A 14,768-nucleotide genomic window follows, 5' to 3' on the forward strand; every position below is an offset into this window, starting at 1 on the left:
TTTCCAAGGACAGCGCCCCACATCGTATAGTGGCAGTGCTTGGTATTGCAGCTCAGCCCCATTGACTGGAATGGAGCTGAGCTGCAACTAGGCCATACGATTGATGTACGGTGAACAATGTCACATGGCCTAGAAAGGGGCTGTGACGCTCACGGACCACTGTCCTCTTCTAACAGCTGATCACCCGGGACCCCCGCCGTTTTGATATTGATGACCTATCAATATATATCGCTGCACAACCCCTTTAATCATCCATTAAAACATGCTCACCGGTAAGGCTAGGGCTACACGGCGACATTTTTATAATGATAGTTAGTGGTGTCACACCGCAACACGATAGTCGCTAAAAATCCATCCAAGCTGGAGTTCTGTGTGACTGTCGCGTCACAGTCGCAGCATGATGCGGTGTGACACCATTGACTATCATTACAAAAAATGGAACGCAACATTGGTGTGTCAGTTGTGTAGCCCAAGCCTAAAAGGGTGTGTGATAATAGACTGGGAGTGGGTGGGGATCACCAGTTAAAGAAAAAGCTGCTTTAGGGCTCATGCACACAAACGTATTTTCTTTCCGCTTCCGTTCCATTTTGTTTGCGGAACCATTCACTTCAATGGGTCTGAAAAAACAACGGAAGGTACTCCGTGTGCATTCCGTTTCCGTATTTCTGTTCCGCAAAAAAGTAGTGCATGTCCTATTATTGTCCGCAAATCACAGTCCGAGGCCCCATTTAAGTCAATGGGTCCGCAAAAAATACGTAACGCACAGGGAACACATATGTATGTCATCCGTATTTTTGCGGATCCATACTGTAGAAATGCTGTGCCCAACCCATATTGCTCATGTGTTTGGTGATTAATAAGTTACTGTTTCCGTTTCCGATCAGCAAAAAAACGGATCGCATACGGAAACCATGCGGATATGTTTTGTGGAATAATGGAAGAGGACTTAAATCAGAGAAAAAAAACACCTCAGATACGGAACAACGGATCCGTGAAAAATGGACCGCAAAACAACAACGGTCGTGTGTATCTGCCCTTACCTCAGGTCTGGTTTCCCGTCAGGGAGGGGGACAAGTGTGTGTAAGGCTACTTTCACACTTGCGGCAGGACGGATCCGACATGCTGTTCACCATGTCGGATCCGTCCTGCGGCTATTTCGCCGTGCCGCCGCTCCGTCCCCATTGACTATAATGGGGACGGGGGCGGAGCTCCGACGCAGCACAGCGGTGCACGGCGAAAGGCCGCCGGACTAAATTTACTGCATGTCAGGCTTTTTAGTCCGGCGGCTTTCGCCGTGCACCGCCGTGCTGCACCGGAGCTCCGCCCCCGTCCCCATTATAGTCAATGGGGACGGAGCGGCGGCACGGCGAAATAGCCGCAGGACGGATCCGACATGGTGAACAGCCTGTCGGATCCGTCCTGCCGCAAGTGTGAAAGTAGCCTAAGGACCAGCCCCTAGAATACTTTTCATTTCACAGACATTTGCAATAATAAGGTTTCATGGACTGCAATGACTACTTCCAGCCACCAGATGGTGCTGTGTCTCTGGGAAAAGCAGCTGAAGTTTTGTTGGTTTTCAGGAGAAGGAGGGAGTCAGGAAGCTCCAGAGAGGTGCCCTGAGAAGGAGAGAGGGTCTGCTTGCCATGTGAGAAGGGCCACCAGAGACTGGTGAGGAGACACAGCCTGGCTGACTATGCTCTGAGCACTGACTGTTCCTGACACAGAGTTACAGGGAACTCTAAAGGGAAGTTTTGCAGCTGCCTCCCTGAGAGAGCGAGGTAAAGACCACTGACCCATTCTTTTCTATGGGGCCGATGTGTGTGCCCCATTCTACTCCGTATTTCAGACAAGACTAGTCCTTTCTCTCTATGGGCGTGAGAAAAGGGTGGACTGCACGTGGAAGGTATCCGTATTTTGTGGATCTGTTGTTTGTGAACCATAAATACAGGCATGAAGCCTTAAAGGGGTTTTCCAGTTATAACAAGTTATCCCCTATCAGATCAGTGGGTATCCTACCACTGGGACCCTCACCGATCACAAGAACAGGGGCCCCATAACCCCTGAAATAGACAGAGTGGCTGCTCGGAAAAACGCTCTGCAGCTCCATTTATTTCTATGGGAGCACCGGAGATGAGTACAGCGCTCCGTTATCTCTGGCGCACCCATAGAAATGAATGGAGCAGCCACACGTCTATTTCAGGGTGCTCCACAGTTTATGGGGCCCCTGTTCTCGTGAAGTAGTAAGACCTCCACCGATCTGATAGTAGGGATAACTTGTTATAACCGGAATACCACTTTAAGCCTCTTTCTCACAGTGAACCATGGAGGTGTGCTGTCTCTTCTCTCCACGGATAGGACATGTACCCATTGGGGGAAATTTATCAAAACTGGTGTAAAGGAAGAACTGGATTAGTTGTCCACAGCAACCAATCAGATTCCACCTTTCATTTTCCAAAGGAGCTCTAAAAAATGAAACATGGAATCTGATTGGTTTCTATGGGCAACTAAGCCAGTTCTTCCTTTACACCAGTTTTGATAAATCTCTCCCATGTTTTTTTTTACATATTTTTTGGGGAAAAAAAATGGTCAGTGAAGTTTTTTTTTTTTTTTTACAGCAATTCTCCAATATATATATACGGACAGCACATCCAGTAGAAAATTTATTCAACCACGGTGGCACAGTGAGGCGACGTTTCGGCTCAAAACACACAGGGCCAGATTTATCATTAGCTCAGGTCAGAATAATGGAGTGAAAAAGTCCCCAAAAAGTCCCAAACGCTAAAACTGCGCACAAATTTGCGACTTTTTTCTGCTCTGCACTATGCGCGCCAGTTTTCTGAAAGTGGGCGTGTTTTCTTATGTAAATGAATCTCTAGACAGATTTACTATTGGGACTATTTAAAAAGTCGCAATTTCACTCCAGTGAGGACCATGCTTATCTTATGAGACTTTTTAATAGAACGTGCGACTTTTTCATAAAAACGTGCGACTTTTGTAAAGCTGCTTACTGACGGATAAACTGCTATCGTCAAACCACATTTATTACAGTCTTAAAGGGCCGATCATAAATCTGACTTGGCTAAAACTGACTTTAGCCATATGTGAAAGTGGAGTCAGCCGTCAGTCATGATAAATCTGGCCCAGAGCCTTTCTCAAGCATCAAACATAAGTGTAACATATGGTATAAATAGATATACATAATTACAGGGTGGAGTTATCAATAATACAATCAATGTGAAAAACAACCACAAAAACATGATTTACAGATGAAAGGTGAAAAAATAAGTGATATAATATGTGATACATAATTAGGTATAGAATATAATCAGCCAAAATACAGTGATATAACGAAACATCCATATAAATATAAGTTGCATCAATATCAATCAGCTGTTATATATAAACATGATTACATTAATTAAAAAATAGGAGGCGCAAGCGATGGGAAAGGTGACATACCACATGTAGACAGCGTATTACCCCATGTCCGCCATAGCCAAAATTGGCGTCTATCGCTGGGAAGTGCGCAGGCGTCAGGATGCGTCTCAGCAGAGTGACGTCGCACTACGTTCAAAACAGGCGCGTCGCCTGAGTTGAACGCAATGAGACTGAAAGAATCTGTCAGTCTTCCAACGCGCATGCCCACATGTACTCATGTGTGGAAGCGCCATGTTGGATACTGGCAAAACGACCCAAAGTTGTAAAATCTGTATTGTATATGGCTCGTAGGAGGCTTCCCTTTGGAGCAATAATTTGTTTCAATAATAATTTGAACAAATTATTGCTCCAAAGGGAAGCTTACTGGATACACCGACTACAAACGATTGAGCCCCGCGGACTCAAACGTGAATATAATGTACAAAGCTTCCTTTGATAGATCACCTTGTTAAAAATACTAATAAAATATAATTTTTTCTTGATAAAAATTTCCAGAATTTCACTTTTGGAAAATAAGTAATAACAATCTTTATAAATATTACAATTGTGCAACCCCAATTTTTTTTATTTTTTAAATAAAAAAAAAAATTGGGGGAAAAAAACATTTTTTGAAAAATAAATTATTTTTTTTGAAAAACAAAAATATCTTTTGGAAAATATAAATAAAACAGATTATTTTTTACAGTGGACCGAAGGAAGGAATAATATAAAGTGAATTCAGAGAAATGTCACTATAAAGTGTGTTTTCGTTTTGTTCATATGTTTTTGATTTAACACTGGTGGGTGTGGTTTTCTGTATGATGTCATTTCCCTGTCATATATATACTGTATTTTTCGCCCTATAAGATGTATTTTTTCCCCCAAAAGTAGGGGGGAAATGCCCCTGCGTCTTATGGGGCAAATACTACTGAAGCGCTTCTATTATGGAAGCGCTTCATTAGTATCGGAGGACTGGGAAGTGGTGAAGGCTCTGTACTCACCGCTTCCTGGTCCTCGGCTGTGAAGGCTCCGCACAGTGTGAGGGTGCGCTGTGACCTCATGCTGTGCGCGCCAGTTCACAGCACAGCAGACGGAGGAGGAGGAGGAGGAAGACCGAGCGTGGGCGGTGAGGAGCGGCAGCATTCGGAGCAGGAAAGGTAAGTGTTTTTATTTTATTTTATAAAACATAAGGCACTGGGGGCAATGTGAAGATGATAGGGGCAATATGGACATTCTGGAGGCTGATATGGGGGAAATATTTAGATGCTGGGGGCATCTAAATATATAGTAATCCCTATTGTGCCTCCTTTACAGTAATAATGCCCCTTAATAGTAGTAATGCCCATTGTACCCCCATAACAGTAAAAATGCCCATTGTGCCCCCATAACAGTAAAAATGCCCATTGTGCCCCCTTCACAGTAAAAATGCCCATTGTGCCCCCTTCACAGTAATAATGCCGATTGTGCCCCCTTCACAGTAATAATGCCCATTGTGCCCCTTCACAGTAATAATGCCCATTGTGCCCCCTTCACAGTAATAATGCCCATTGTGCCCCCTTCACAGTAATAATGCCCATTGTGCCCCCTTCACAGTAATAATGCCCATTGTGCCCCCTTCACAGTAATAATGCCCATTGTGCCCCTTCACAGTAATAATGCCCATTGTGCCCCCTTCACAGTAATAATGCCCATTGTGCCCCCTTCACAGTAATAATGCCCATTGTGCCCCCTTCACAGTAATAATGCCCATTGTGCCCCCTTCACAGTAATAATGCCCATTGTGCCCCCTTCACAGTAATAATGCCCATTGTGCCCCCTTCACAGTAATAATGCCCATTGTGCCCCCTTCACAGTAATAATGCCCATTGTGCCCCCTTCACAGTAATAATGCCCATTGTGCCCCCTTCACAGTAATAATGCCCATTGTGCCCCCTTCACAGTAATAATGCCCATTGTGCCCCCTTCACAGTAATAATGCCCATTGTGCCCCCTTCACAGTAATAATGCCCATTGTGCCCCCTTCACAGTAATAATGCCCATTGTGCCCCCTTCACAGTAATAATGCCCATTGTGCCCCCTTCACAGTAATAATGCCCATTGTGCCCCCTTCACAGTAATAATGCCCATTGTGCCCCCTTCACAGTAATAATGCCCATTGTGCCCCCTTCACAGTAATAATGCCCATTGTGCCCCCTCCACAGTAATAATGCCCATTGTGCCCCCTCCACAGTAATAATGCCCATTGTGCCCCCTCCACAGTAGAAATGCCCATTGTTCCCCCCTTAATAGTAGTAATGCCCTCTGTGCTAGTAATGCCCTTTGTGCCCCCTTCATAGTTGTAATGCCCTCTGTGCACTGTGCCCCCTTCAGAGTAGTAATGCTTCTGTGCACTGGCACTGTGCTCCCTCCATAGTAGAAATGCCCATTGTGCCCCCTGCACGTTAGCAATGCCCTCTGTGCCCCCTCCAGAGTAGAAATGCCCACTGTTCCCCCTTCACATTAGCAATGCCCATTGTGCCCCCTTCACATTAGAAATGCCCACCCTTCACATTAGCAATGCCCATTGTGCCCCCTCTGTGTTTAAAAAAACAAACAAAAAAACCCCACAGTAACTACTCACCTTGTCCCGTTCCTGAAGCTCACAGTCCTCTCTCCCCTGCAGACACAGATCGCTCTGCAGCACTGTGTGGGCGGATCTTATGCAGATTTCCTGGCTGCAGGCTCTGCCCACACAGGCCGGCAGCGCGATCTTTGTCTGCAGGCTGAAAGCTAGAGAAGTCTTCCTGCTTCACCATTCAGAGCGCTGCCGGCCTGAAGGAGAGAAGGAGCGCGGAGAGCTGAGCGGTGAGTGACAGGACATCAGCTCCCAGCGCTCCAGCAATGAGCGCTTCCATTTTTATTGATGGAAGCACTCATTGCTTCTGGACTCTGGCACCCCCTGAGAGCTGAAAGCCGGGTCGGACCGCCCCCTTCCTTAGTACTCCATTGCTGGTACGGGTGGTGCTTTCTCTTCACACAGCTGATCGGCGGGGGTGCCTGCAGTCAGACACACGCCGATCTGATATTGATGACTTATTCTAAAGATAGGTCATCAATATAAAAATGGTGGACAACCCCTTTAATGGAGGCTGTAAAATATCTATGCACTGAGCTCCCCCTAGTGGCGGCTGCTGGAAAATGTTATGGCTTTTTATCGAGTAGAGAAAAATATGGTATTGGGCATTCTCTTTTCCAGGCCCCATAGCAATCAGGTGGTCTGCCTACATGGTAGGTATGCCACTGGTTTCTTCACTCTCATAGGTTTGGGCATCACTGGTAGGCACAGAGAAGAACTGATGCAGGATCAATACCACCTAGGTCCTTTTAAATGCTGGTCTATTTGGCTTTGGTTCTGCTTCATGGTTTCAGCTCCTTTCACAATGACCAAACAACCAGACAAAAAACAAGCTATAGATGTCAGCAGGGCAGTCTTTATATTGATTGGACCCTAGGCAAGAATTTACTTGGGCCCCATGGATCCCGCCTTCCCACACCCTAGCATGCAATCTCACCCTCCACCACAACACACACAAAAAAAAAATCCACACACCTCGTAGAGTAGTAAACTTTATTAATGATGAGTGGCCACCAGAGGTGTTCCTTGGCAGTTTCTGAAAAGGCAGTGTTTACATTACAAAGCTTGCAGAGACGCGCTATAGACACCAGAACTACTACGTTTAGCTGTTGTGGTTCTGGTGACGATAGTGTCCCTTAATATAGAGAAAAAATAATTAGCACAGAAGTATAAAGTAAAATGGCTGTATTTAATATTCTAAAAATTTAAAACTTCTGACACAAATATATAGTATTTTGCAGATTTCTTAGAATTTTTTTAATTTTTTACAATGTGCAGATAGTGCTGTACTACTAACCCCTCATCCACCCCTACATCCAGGGTAATACAGCGCCCCATACCTCTTACATCCAGTGACGTCTCTTTGATGTAGATGTTCTCTTTCCTCATCTTCTCCTTTTCAGACCTTCAGACCAGACCACCATTTTTTTGCCATTTCTCATCGCTGCAGTTTGACAAACAAAATCTTAGGCTACTTTCACACTAGCGTTGTTTAAATCCGGCGTTCAATTCCGACACCGGAACTGCCTGCCGGATCCGGAAAAACGTGAAAACGGATTACATTTGAATACTGATCAGGATTTTGATCACAATGAAAAAACGCATTGGAAAAAACGGATCCGCCATTTATGGACTTTAACTTTTTTTTTCTCATTTTTCGGGTTTAACATGCAAAAGCCGGATCCGGTTTGACGGAACACACGGCGCAAGTCAATGGGAAAAAGGCCTGATCCGGCGTTCAGTCAAAGTTTTCAGGATTTTTGTCCGGAGGTAAAAATACAACATGCTACAGTTTTCTGAAAAGCCTGATCAGTCAAAAAGACTGAACGGAAGACATCCTGATGCATCCTGAACTGATTACTCTCCATTCAGAATGTATTAGGATAAAACTGATCAGTTCTTTTCCGGATTTGAGCCCCTAGGACGGAACTCAGCGTCGGAAAAGAAAAACGCTAGTGTGAAAGTACCCTTAGTTTACTACTTTTCCATCATCCTCCCATGTTCTGGACAAATCATCCTGCCACCGCCAATACTGTGCCGCTGTGCTCCCCAATACTATACTGCAGAAACAGATAAACCCCCTGATAATAGTAGTACCAGGCAGATAGTGCCCTTCAATAATTATTGGCACACAGTGCCCTAAAATGGCTGCGCGCAGCAAATAGTTCCCCTGACACTAATAGTGTAAACATAACGTCCCCCACAGCTGATACTGTGCCAAGGTACCCCTACGGTAATAGTGCTCCTAAAAGTCCCACCAATAGGAATAATTCTCTGCTAGAGCACACATGGTAGTAATAGTGCTCCTACAGGGCCCCCAACATGACCCCACTGTGTTCCAGAAGTAATAATGCTCCCATAGTGCTCATACTAGTAATCATGCTCCCCATAGACCCCCAGTAGTAATAAAGCCCATCATAATGCACCCAGTAGTAATAATTCTCCTTATAATGTGCCCATGCAAAAAATACCCCCTTTTAATACCCCCAGTTGAGCTAATGTCCCCATAGTGCCCCTATAATGTGCCAGTATAAAATACCCCTATATAGTGCCCCTAGTAAATGCCCCATAATGCTCCTCTCCCTCTTTCTTCCTAGTGCCCCCAATAATGTACCAGTTTAAAATGCCCCATATATAGTGCCCCAGTAGATACCCTTAGTGTCACCCATAATGTGCAAGTATAAAATACCCCTTTTTAGTGCCCCTCTCTCCCCTTCCCCATAGTACCCACTCTAATGTGTCCCAGTATAAAATACCACTATACAGAGCCCCCCATATAAAATACCCCTTCTTCGTGGCCTCAGTAGATGCCCCCTATAATGTGCCAGTAAGAAGTGCCCCTCAATAATGTGCCGGTAAGATGTGCCCCATAGATGCCCCCCAATAATGTGCCACTAACAAGTGCCCCCATAGATGCCCCCAATCATGTGCCAGTAACAAGTGCCCCCATAGATGCCCCCCAATGATGTGCCAATAACAAGTGCCCCCATAGATGCCCCTAATCATGTGCCAGTAACAGGTACCCCATAGATGCCCCCCAATCATGTGCCAGTAACAAGTACCCCCATAGATGCCCCCAATCATCTGCCAGTAACAAGTACCCACATAGATGCCCCCCAATCATGTGCCAGTAACAAGTGCCCCCATAGATACCCCTAATCATGTGCCAATAACAAGTGCCCCCATAGATGCCCCTAATCATGTGCCAGTAACAAGTGCCCCCATAGATGACCCTAATTATGTGCCAATAACAAGTGCCCCCATAGATGCCCCTAATCATGTGATGTGCCAATAACAAGTGCCCCCATAGATGCCCCTAATCATGTGCCAATAACAAGTGCCCCCATAGATGCCCCCTAATCATGTGCCAATAACAAGTGCCCCCATAGATGCCCCCTAATCATGTGCCAATAACAAGTGCCCCCATAGATGCCCCCTAATCATGTGCCAGTAACAAGTGCCCCCATAGATGCCCCCTAATCATGTGCCAGTAACAGGTGCCCCATAGATGCCCTCAACCATGTGCCAATAACAAGTTCCCCCATAGATGCCCTCAACCATGTGCCAATAACAAGTTCCCCCATAGATGCCCTCAACCATGTGCCAATAACGAGTGCCCCCATAGATACCCCCCAATCATGTGCCAGTAGTAGTACCATATAAAAAAAATAGTCACATACTTACCTCCATCATGCTGGCAGCGATGCAGGCCTCTTCCGGCCTGTGTCCTGTGCTGTACGGCTCAGGCGGCGCGATGTCGAGATCGCGCCGCCTGCATCGGCCTCTGATAGGGTGCAGGCCTAGTGCCTGCACCCTATCAGAGGAACAGCGAAGGGAGATGCCTCTCCCTCCCCTGCCCCAGCGCTTCCATCTGTATCGCTGTCCTGAGGAAAGTGATACAGATGACTATGGAGATGAGCGCTTCTACAATGGAAGAGCTCATCTCCCTGTGCCCTGCCGCCACCCCCCCCCCTCCCCCCACGTCACCAGTGGCCAGCGGGGCTCAAGAAGCAGCTGCCTTGGTCCCCACAGGAGCAACTGGGCCCGGGGCAGCTGCCCTTTTTTCCCCGTGTTAAAGATGGCCCTGGATGTCAGCCATATGACATCCATTTTTCAGGAAGACCGATTCATTTTTATAGGGCCAGTTCAGCGCGAAAAAACCCCGGATAAAGTAGAACATTCTGTAATTTTATTGAAACCTACCAATGGTCCTTGAAAATAATCACCCATGTAAATGTACCCATTAAATTGGTCACTATTAAGACTGGGTGCTGTCTGTGTGTAGAACGATATGACAATCCCTCTGAATAAGTCCTTGGGGACCTTCTAGACGGCCTAAAGGATGGAGAGGGAGGGGGCGCACACTGATATTTTGGAATAGCACAGAAATAACACAGATGGAGGCGAGTCAATTTTTTGCAGCACAAAACACACCTTTACTGTACAGCTATTTACACACTCCACTAGAGGGATTGCATCACAGCCAGTGGCATAGCTATAGACCTCATTTGCAACCGGGCCTCTAAGCCAGAGGAGCCCACAGGGCCCCCCCTGCCAGTGGCGCTGTATTTTCCGCTTTAGAAGAGGCAGTGGGTCTAATAAAGTGAATAATGGTGAGCGCACCCATTATGGAAGCGCTCACTAGTCTGCAGGAAGCAGGGGGAGGGAAGTGCTGCGAGCGCTGTACTCGCCCCTCCTCCTGTGCTGCACTGTCCTGACTGGGTACAGCGCCAGGACATAGTGCGCTGCAGGCAGTCAGGTGACAGTGCAGCTTGGGCCCAGAGAAGACTGGATGCTGAGAATGCAGGGGAGACGGCCGAACTCGGAGAGCAGCGGCGGAGGAGGAGAGGTAAGTTTATTTATTTTATGGTCTGATCTGAGGTCTAATTGGGGTCTGATCTGAAGTTTAATACTTGGGGTAGGGGGGAGGTCTGACATGGAGGTCTGATCTGAAAGTTAAGGGTGTGTATTTTGTACTGGTGTACATTGTAAGGGGATATTTGCACTGATGCATGTTATAAAAGGGTAGTGTTTGTACTGGTGCACATTATAGGGGTATTTTTTGTATTGGCACACATTATAAGAAGTATTAGTACTGAGGGCTATGGGGGACATGATTACAAGTATGGGCACAATAGGGGCATTATCACTATTTGGGGCACTAATAAAACTATGCACTCTGACAGATAATTATTTCTATTGGTGGGACTTTGGGGAGCACTATTACGGGGGGGGGGGGGACTTTGGGCTGGCACAATTATTTTGGGGTGATATGTTTACAACACTATTAGTGTCAGGGACACTATTTGCTGGGCACAGTTATTTTTTAGGGTGCTTTCTGCCAATTATTATGGAAGGGGGCACTATCTGTGTGATACTATTATTTTCAGGGGGACTGTTGCTGCAGTATAGTATTGGGGAGCACAGCGGGTACAGTATTGGGGGTGGCAGAATGGGCTGTTCAGAAGGTGGGAGGATGCATCCATTTTGCCGGAACACTTGGGGCCGGATCCAACATTAATGCATTCCGGCACATGTTCAGGATTTTTCTCCGGCCAAAAAACGTAAGAGGGACTGAACTGATGCATCCGGAACGGGATGCTCTCCATTCAGAATGCTTTAGGATAAAATTGATCAATTGTTTTCCGGTATTGAGCCCTGAGGACGGAACTCAATACCGGAAAACTTTAACGCAAGTGTGAAAGTACCCTTACCCTTTATGTTTTGTAGCGCTGTATGTAACGTTTTCCAAGTATGTCTCTAACAGTTGGGCTGTAGGGAAGGGGTTAGGTTGAGAATTTAGCATGGCGGAGGGGGGGGGGGGGGGGGGTGGTGGTGTATCAGGAAACAGAAAGGCTAGGTGCTCCCCTGCCCCTTACCACAAAGCACTAATGGAAGGGGGACCCAAGCAAGAGGGCCCATGACCATTTAGCTACGCCCTTGATCAAAGGACACATATGTTTACAGTCTCTTAAAAACACCGTACCCTGGGTGATTCTCAGAGAGGCACAGTACTTTTTCCACTGGATTTTCAAGTGTGTCCCTAATCTTAAAGGGGCTGTACCACAAAAAATATTCAATTTTTTTAATCTGAATAGTTCTGTAATTTAAAAATGTAATATAGCCACTGAGCTATTTAATAAAATGTATCTGTATAGCGCCACCTGCTGTTCATGGTTTTCCTTATCTCTCGATCCACCTGGTTGAGGTAGGTGTACATGCTCAGTTTCATCTTTTAACTGCCACCAGCCGCAACTTATGTTGGAAGCTGTAATATGGAGAGAGCTGTAATATGGAGAGAGCTGCAGCAGAAAGAACACGCCCTCTGAGAAAGGACACGCCTCCGAGCTGCCAGTATGTAATCTGCAGGTAGCAGAGCAATGAGTGTGGAGATCTCTGGACCCATGTGAGGTACAGGGCTGGTTCTAGCTTTGTTAGAAAGAGATTGTCATGTCCTATATGATGTCTGATTTTCATTTTGTACATTAATCATACGATAACCCCTCGATAGAAAAAATGTAGAAGAAATTCAAATGCATTTGCCTATAAAACTAACAGATTTAGGTTTCACATTCCCTTTGAATTGTTCAGATCAAGGGCAGATTTAGATCCTTGCAGAAGTAAGAAGAGAATCCAAAAATATACCGAACACATAAGGCTTAAAGGGATTCTGTCACCTCCCCTAAGGCAAAAAACGATTTAAAAGCAGCCATGCAGCACAGCTTACCTGGATTAAGCTGTGCTGTTCTATCTTGAAATCCGTCCAGCAGTTACTTCAAAAAACGAGTTTGATCAACAAGGAAATGCGTCCTGAAGGTGCCCAGAGGGGCGTTTTGTTCTTCTTAGAGAGCCCAGTACCGCCCCTCTTTCAGTGCCCAGCCCGCCTTCCTAGTACTTTCTAACCGCCGCCCCCAGCCTGCCACAGCCTCCCCTCCCTCTCCTCCCCCTCCCTCACGCCGAACGAAGTCTCGCACAGGCGCAGTAACCACTGAGGGCTGCGCCTGTGCGATCATCAGGAGACTGAGGGCGGCAGCTTCATCTTCGTTACTGGGCATGCGCCGAGCCCAGTGACGTCCGATGTTAGCTCTTTCCCTCAGTCAGCCTGGTAGGAAGCGCAGAGGATTGCCGATCGGCTGCTGCACCCTGCGCTTTCTCCAGTCTGCCTGCCTTTACTTAATATAATAATACCTAATTCGCCCCAACAAATACTTATTTCTTTCCTGAAGGGAGGGTGGGGAAAGAAATCGCTGGCCGTCTTCACTGTGGCAGGCAGACTGGAGAAAGCGCAGGGTGCAGCAGCGATCGGCAATCCTCTGCGCTTCCTACAAGACTGACTGAGGGAAGAGCGAGCATCGGACGTCACTGGGCTCGGCGCATGCCCAGTGACTAAGATGAAGCTGCCGCCCTCAGTCTCCTGATGATCGCACAGGCGCAGCCCTCAGTGGTTACTGCGCCTGTGCGAGACTTCGTTCGGCGTGAGGGAGGGGGAGGAGAGGGAGGGGAGGCTGTGGCAGGCTGGGGGCGGCGGTTAGAAAGTACTAGGAAGGCGGGCTGGGCACTGAAAGAGGGGCGGTACTGGGCTCACTAGGAAGAAAAAAACGCCCCTCTGGGCACCTTCAGGACGCATTTCCTTATTGATCAAACTCGTTTTTTGAAGTAACTGCTGGACGGATTTCAAGATAGAACAGCACAGCCTAATCCAGGTAAGCTGTGCTGCATGGCTGGTTTTAAATCGTTTTTTGCCTTAGTGGAGGTGACAGAATCCCTTTAAGCCCTTAAAGCAACACTCTAGGGAAAACTTTCTATGGTGTATTTTGAATGCCTGTGTCATACATCGCCCCCTGCTGCCCCGTCCTAGGTATGACACAGGATATTCACACCACTGAAGGGTGGATTTTAAAATTCACGATCAAAAAACTCATCGAGTGTGGGAATCTTTTCAGTCCGTGTCCGGAATAAGGCGGCTGGTCTCCGGCGACTCCTGGCATCTTCTCTTATCCAACTATCTAGCGACTCTGTGCTTGAGCTGTCATAATTCGACTCATCACAATGAGGCTGGAACCACATCTGTAACTTGCCCTTCCCCCGATGACACTCTAGACTTGGACTGGGTTCTTGAATATTCCAGGGCCATGGGTTGCCTGCAATAAGAAGATAAAATTGAGGGAAAAGTCTCCTAAATGTAAAGTGTCCACGCCCCATCCCTTTCAGCCATGCATGCACCGTTACTTTGCAGGGTAGAAGTTGTAAGTCTCACCGTGATCCATATTAAAAGTTTCATCATGTTCCACGGGAAGGAAACCTTCATCTTCGTGACACTTCATCACATTTTCTCTCACTTTCTTAGCCTTCATTTCCTTCGTTTTGTGTTTATTGATCTTGGCTTCCCTGTGGATATTCCTTTTCAATTCGGCCTGCGACTGCAAATTATTTATCTGTGCAGGCAATGGAGAACAATGGTTATGATTAAGAGAGGAAATCCGATGTAGTAGAGAGTGATTGCTGGAGACGTGGTCCCATCTAATATGGGTCCGATGTTCTGTGAGCGTTGGGTTTGAGTAGTTAAAGCGATGTATAAAGCTGCCCGTGCAAGGAGAGATGTCTGCTAGAGAGATGAGCGAAGTTTTGGAAAATTTGATTCAGCTGCCTCGCTGAATTTTACCCAGAAAATTAGCTTTGTGACGATTTACTTTGTCATAAAGCGCATTTTTTTTTTTTAGGTAGCAGGTGCAATGAC

The 14,768-nt window shown here is 46.6% G+C and overlaps 1 protein-coding gene across 2 annotated transcripts in view; it reads right to left on the reverse strand.

Annotated features, from left to right (window-relative positions):
- Nucleotides 1-13,777: 13,777 nt before the first annotated feature.
- The window catches only part of CCDC198 (coiled-coil domain containing 198), a 37,672-nt gene continuing 36,681 nt past the window's right edge, over nt 13,778-14,768 (reverse strand). For both annotated transcript variants that reach the window (XM_044272704.1, XM_044272703.1), the window contains 2 exons: nt 14,289-14,466; nt 13,778-14,172 (listed from right to left, as the gene is read on the reverse strand). In XM_044272704.1, the coding sequence (XP_044128639.1) occupies nt 13,928-14,172; nt 14,289-14,466 (423 nt within the window). In that variant the 3' untranslated portion in view covers nt 13,778-13,927. The remainder of the gene's footprint in view (nt 14,173-14,288; nt 14,467-14,768) is intronic.

Source organism: Bufo gargarizans, chromosome 11 (assembly GCF_014858855.1).
Source record: "Bufo gargarizans isolate SCDJY-AF-19 chromosome 11, ASM1485885v1, whole genome shotgun sequence".
NCBI classification, from domain to species: domain Eukaryota; kingdom Metazoa; phylum Chordata; class Amphibia; order Anura; family Bufonidae; genus Bufo; species Bufo gargarizans.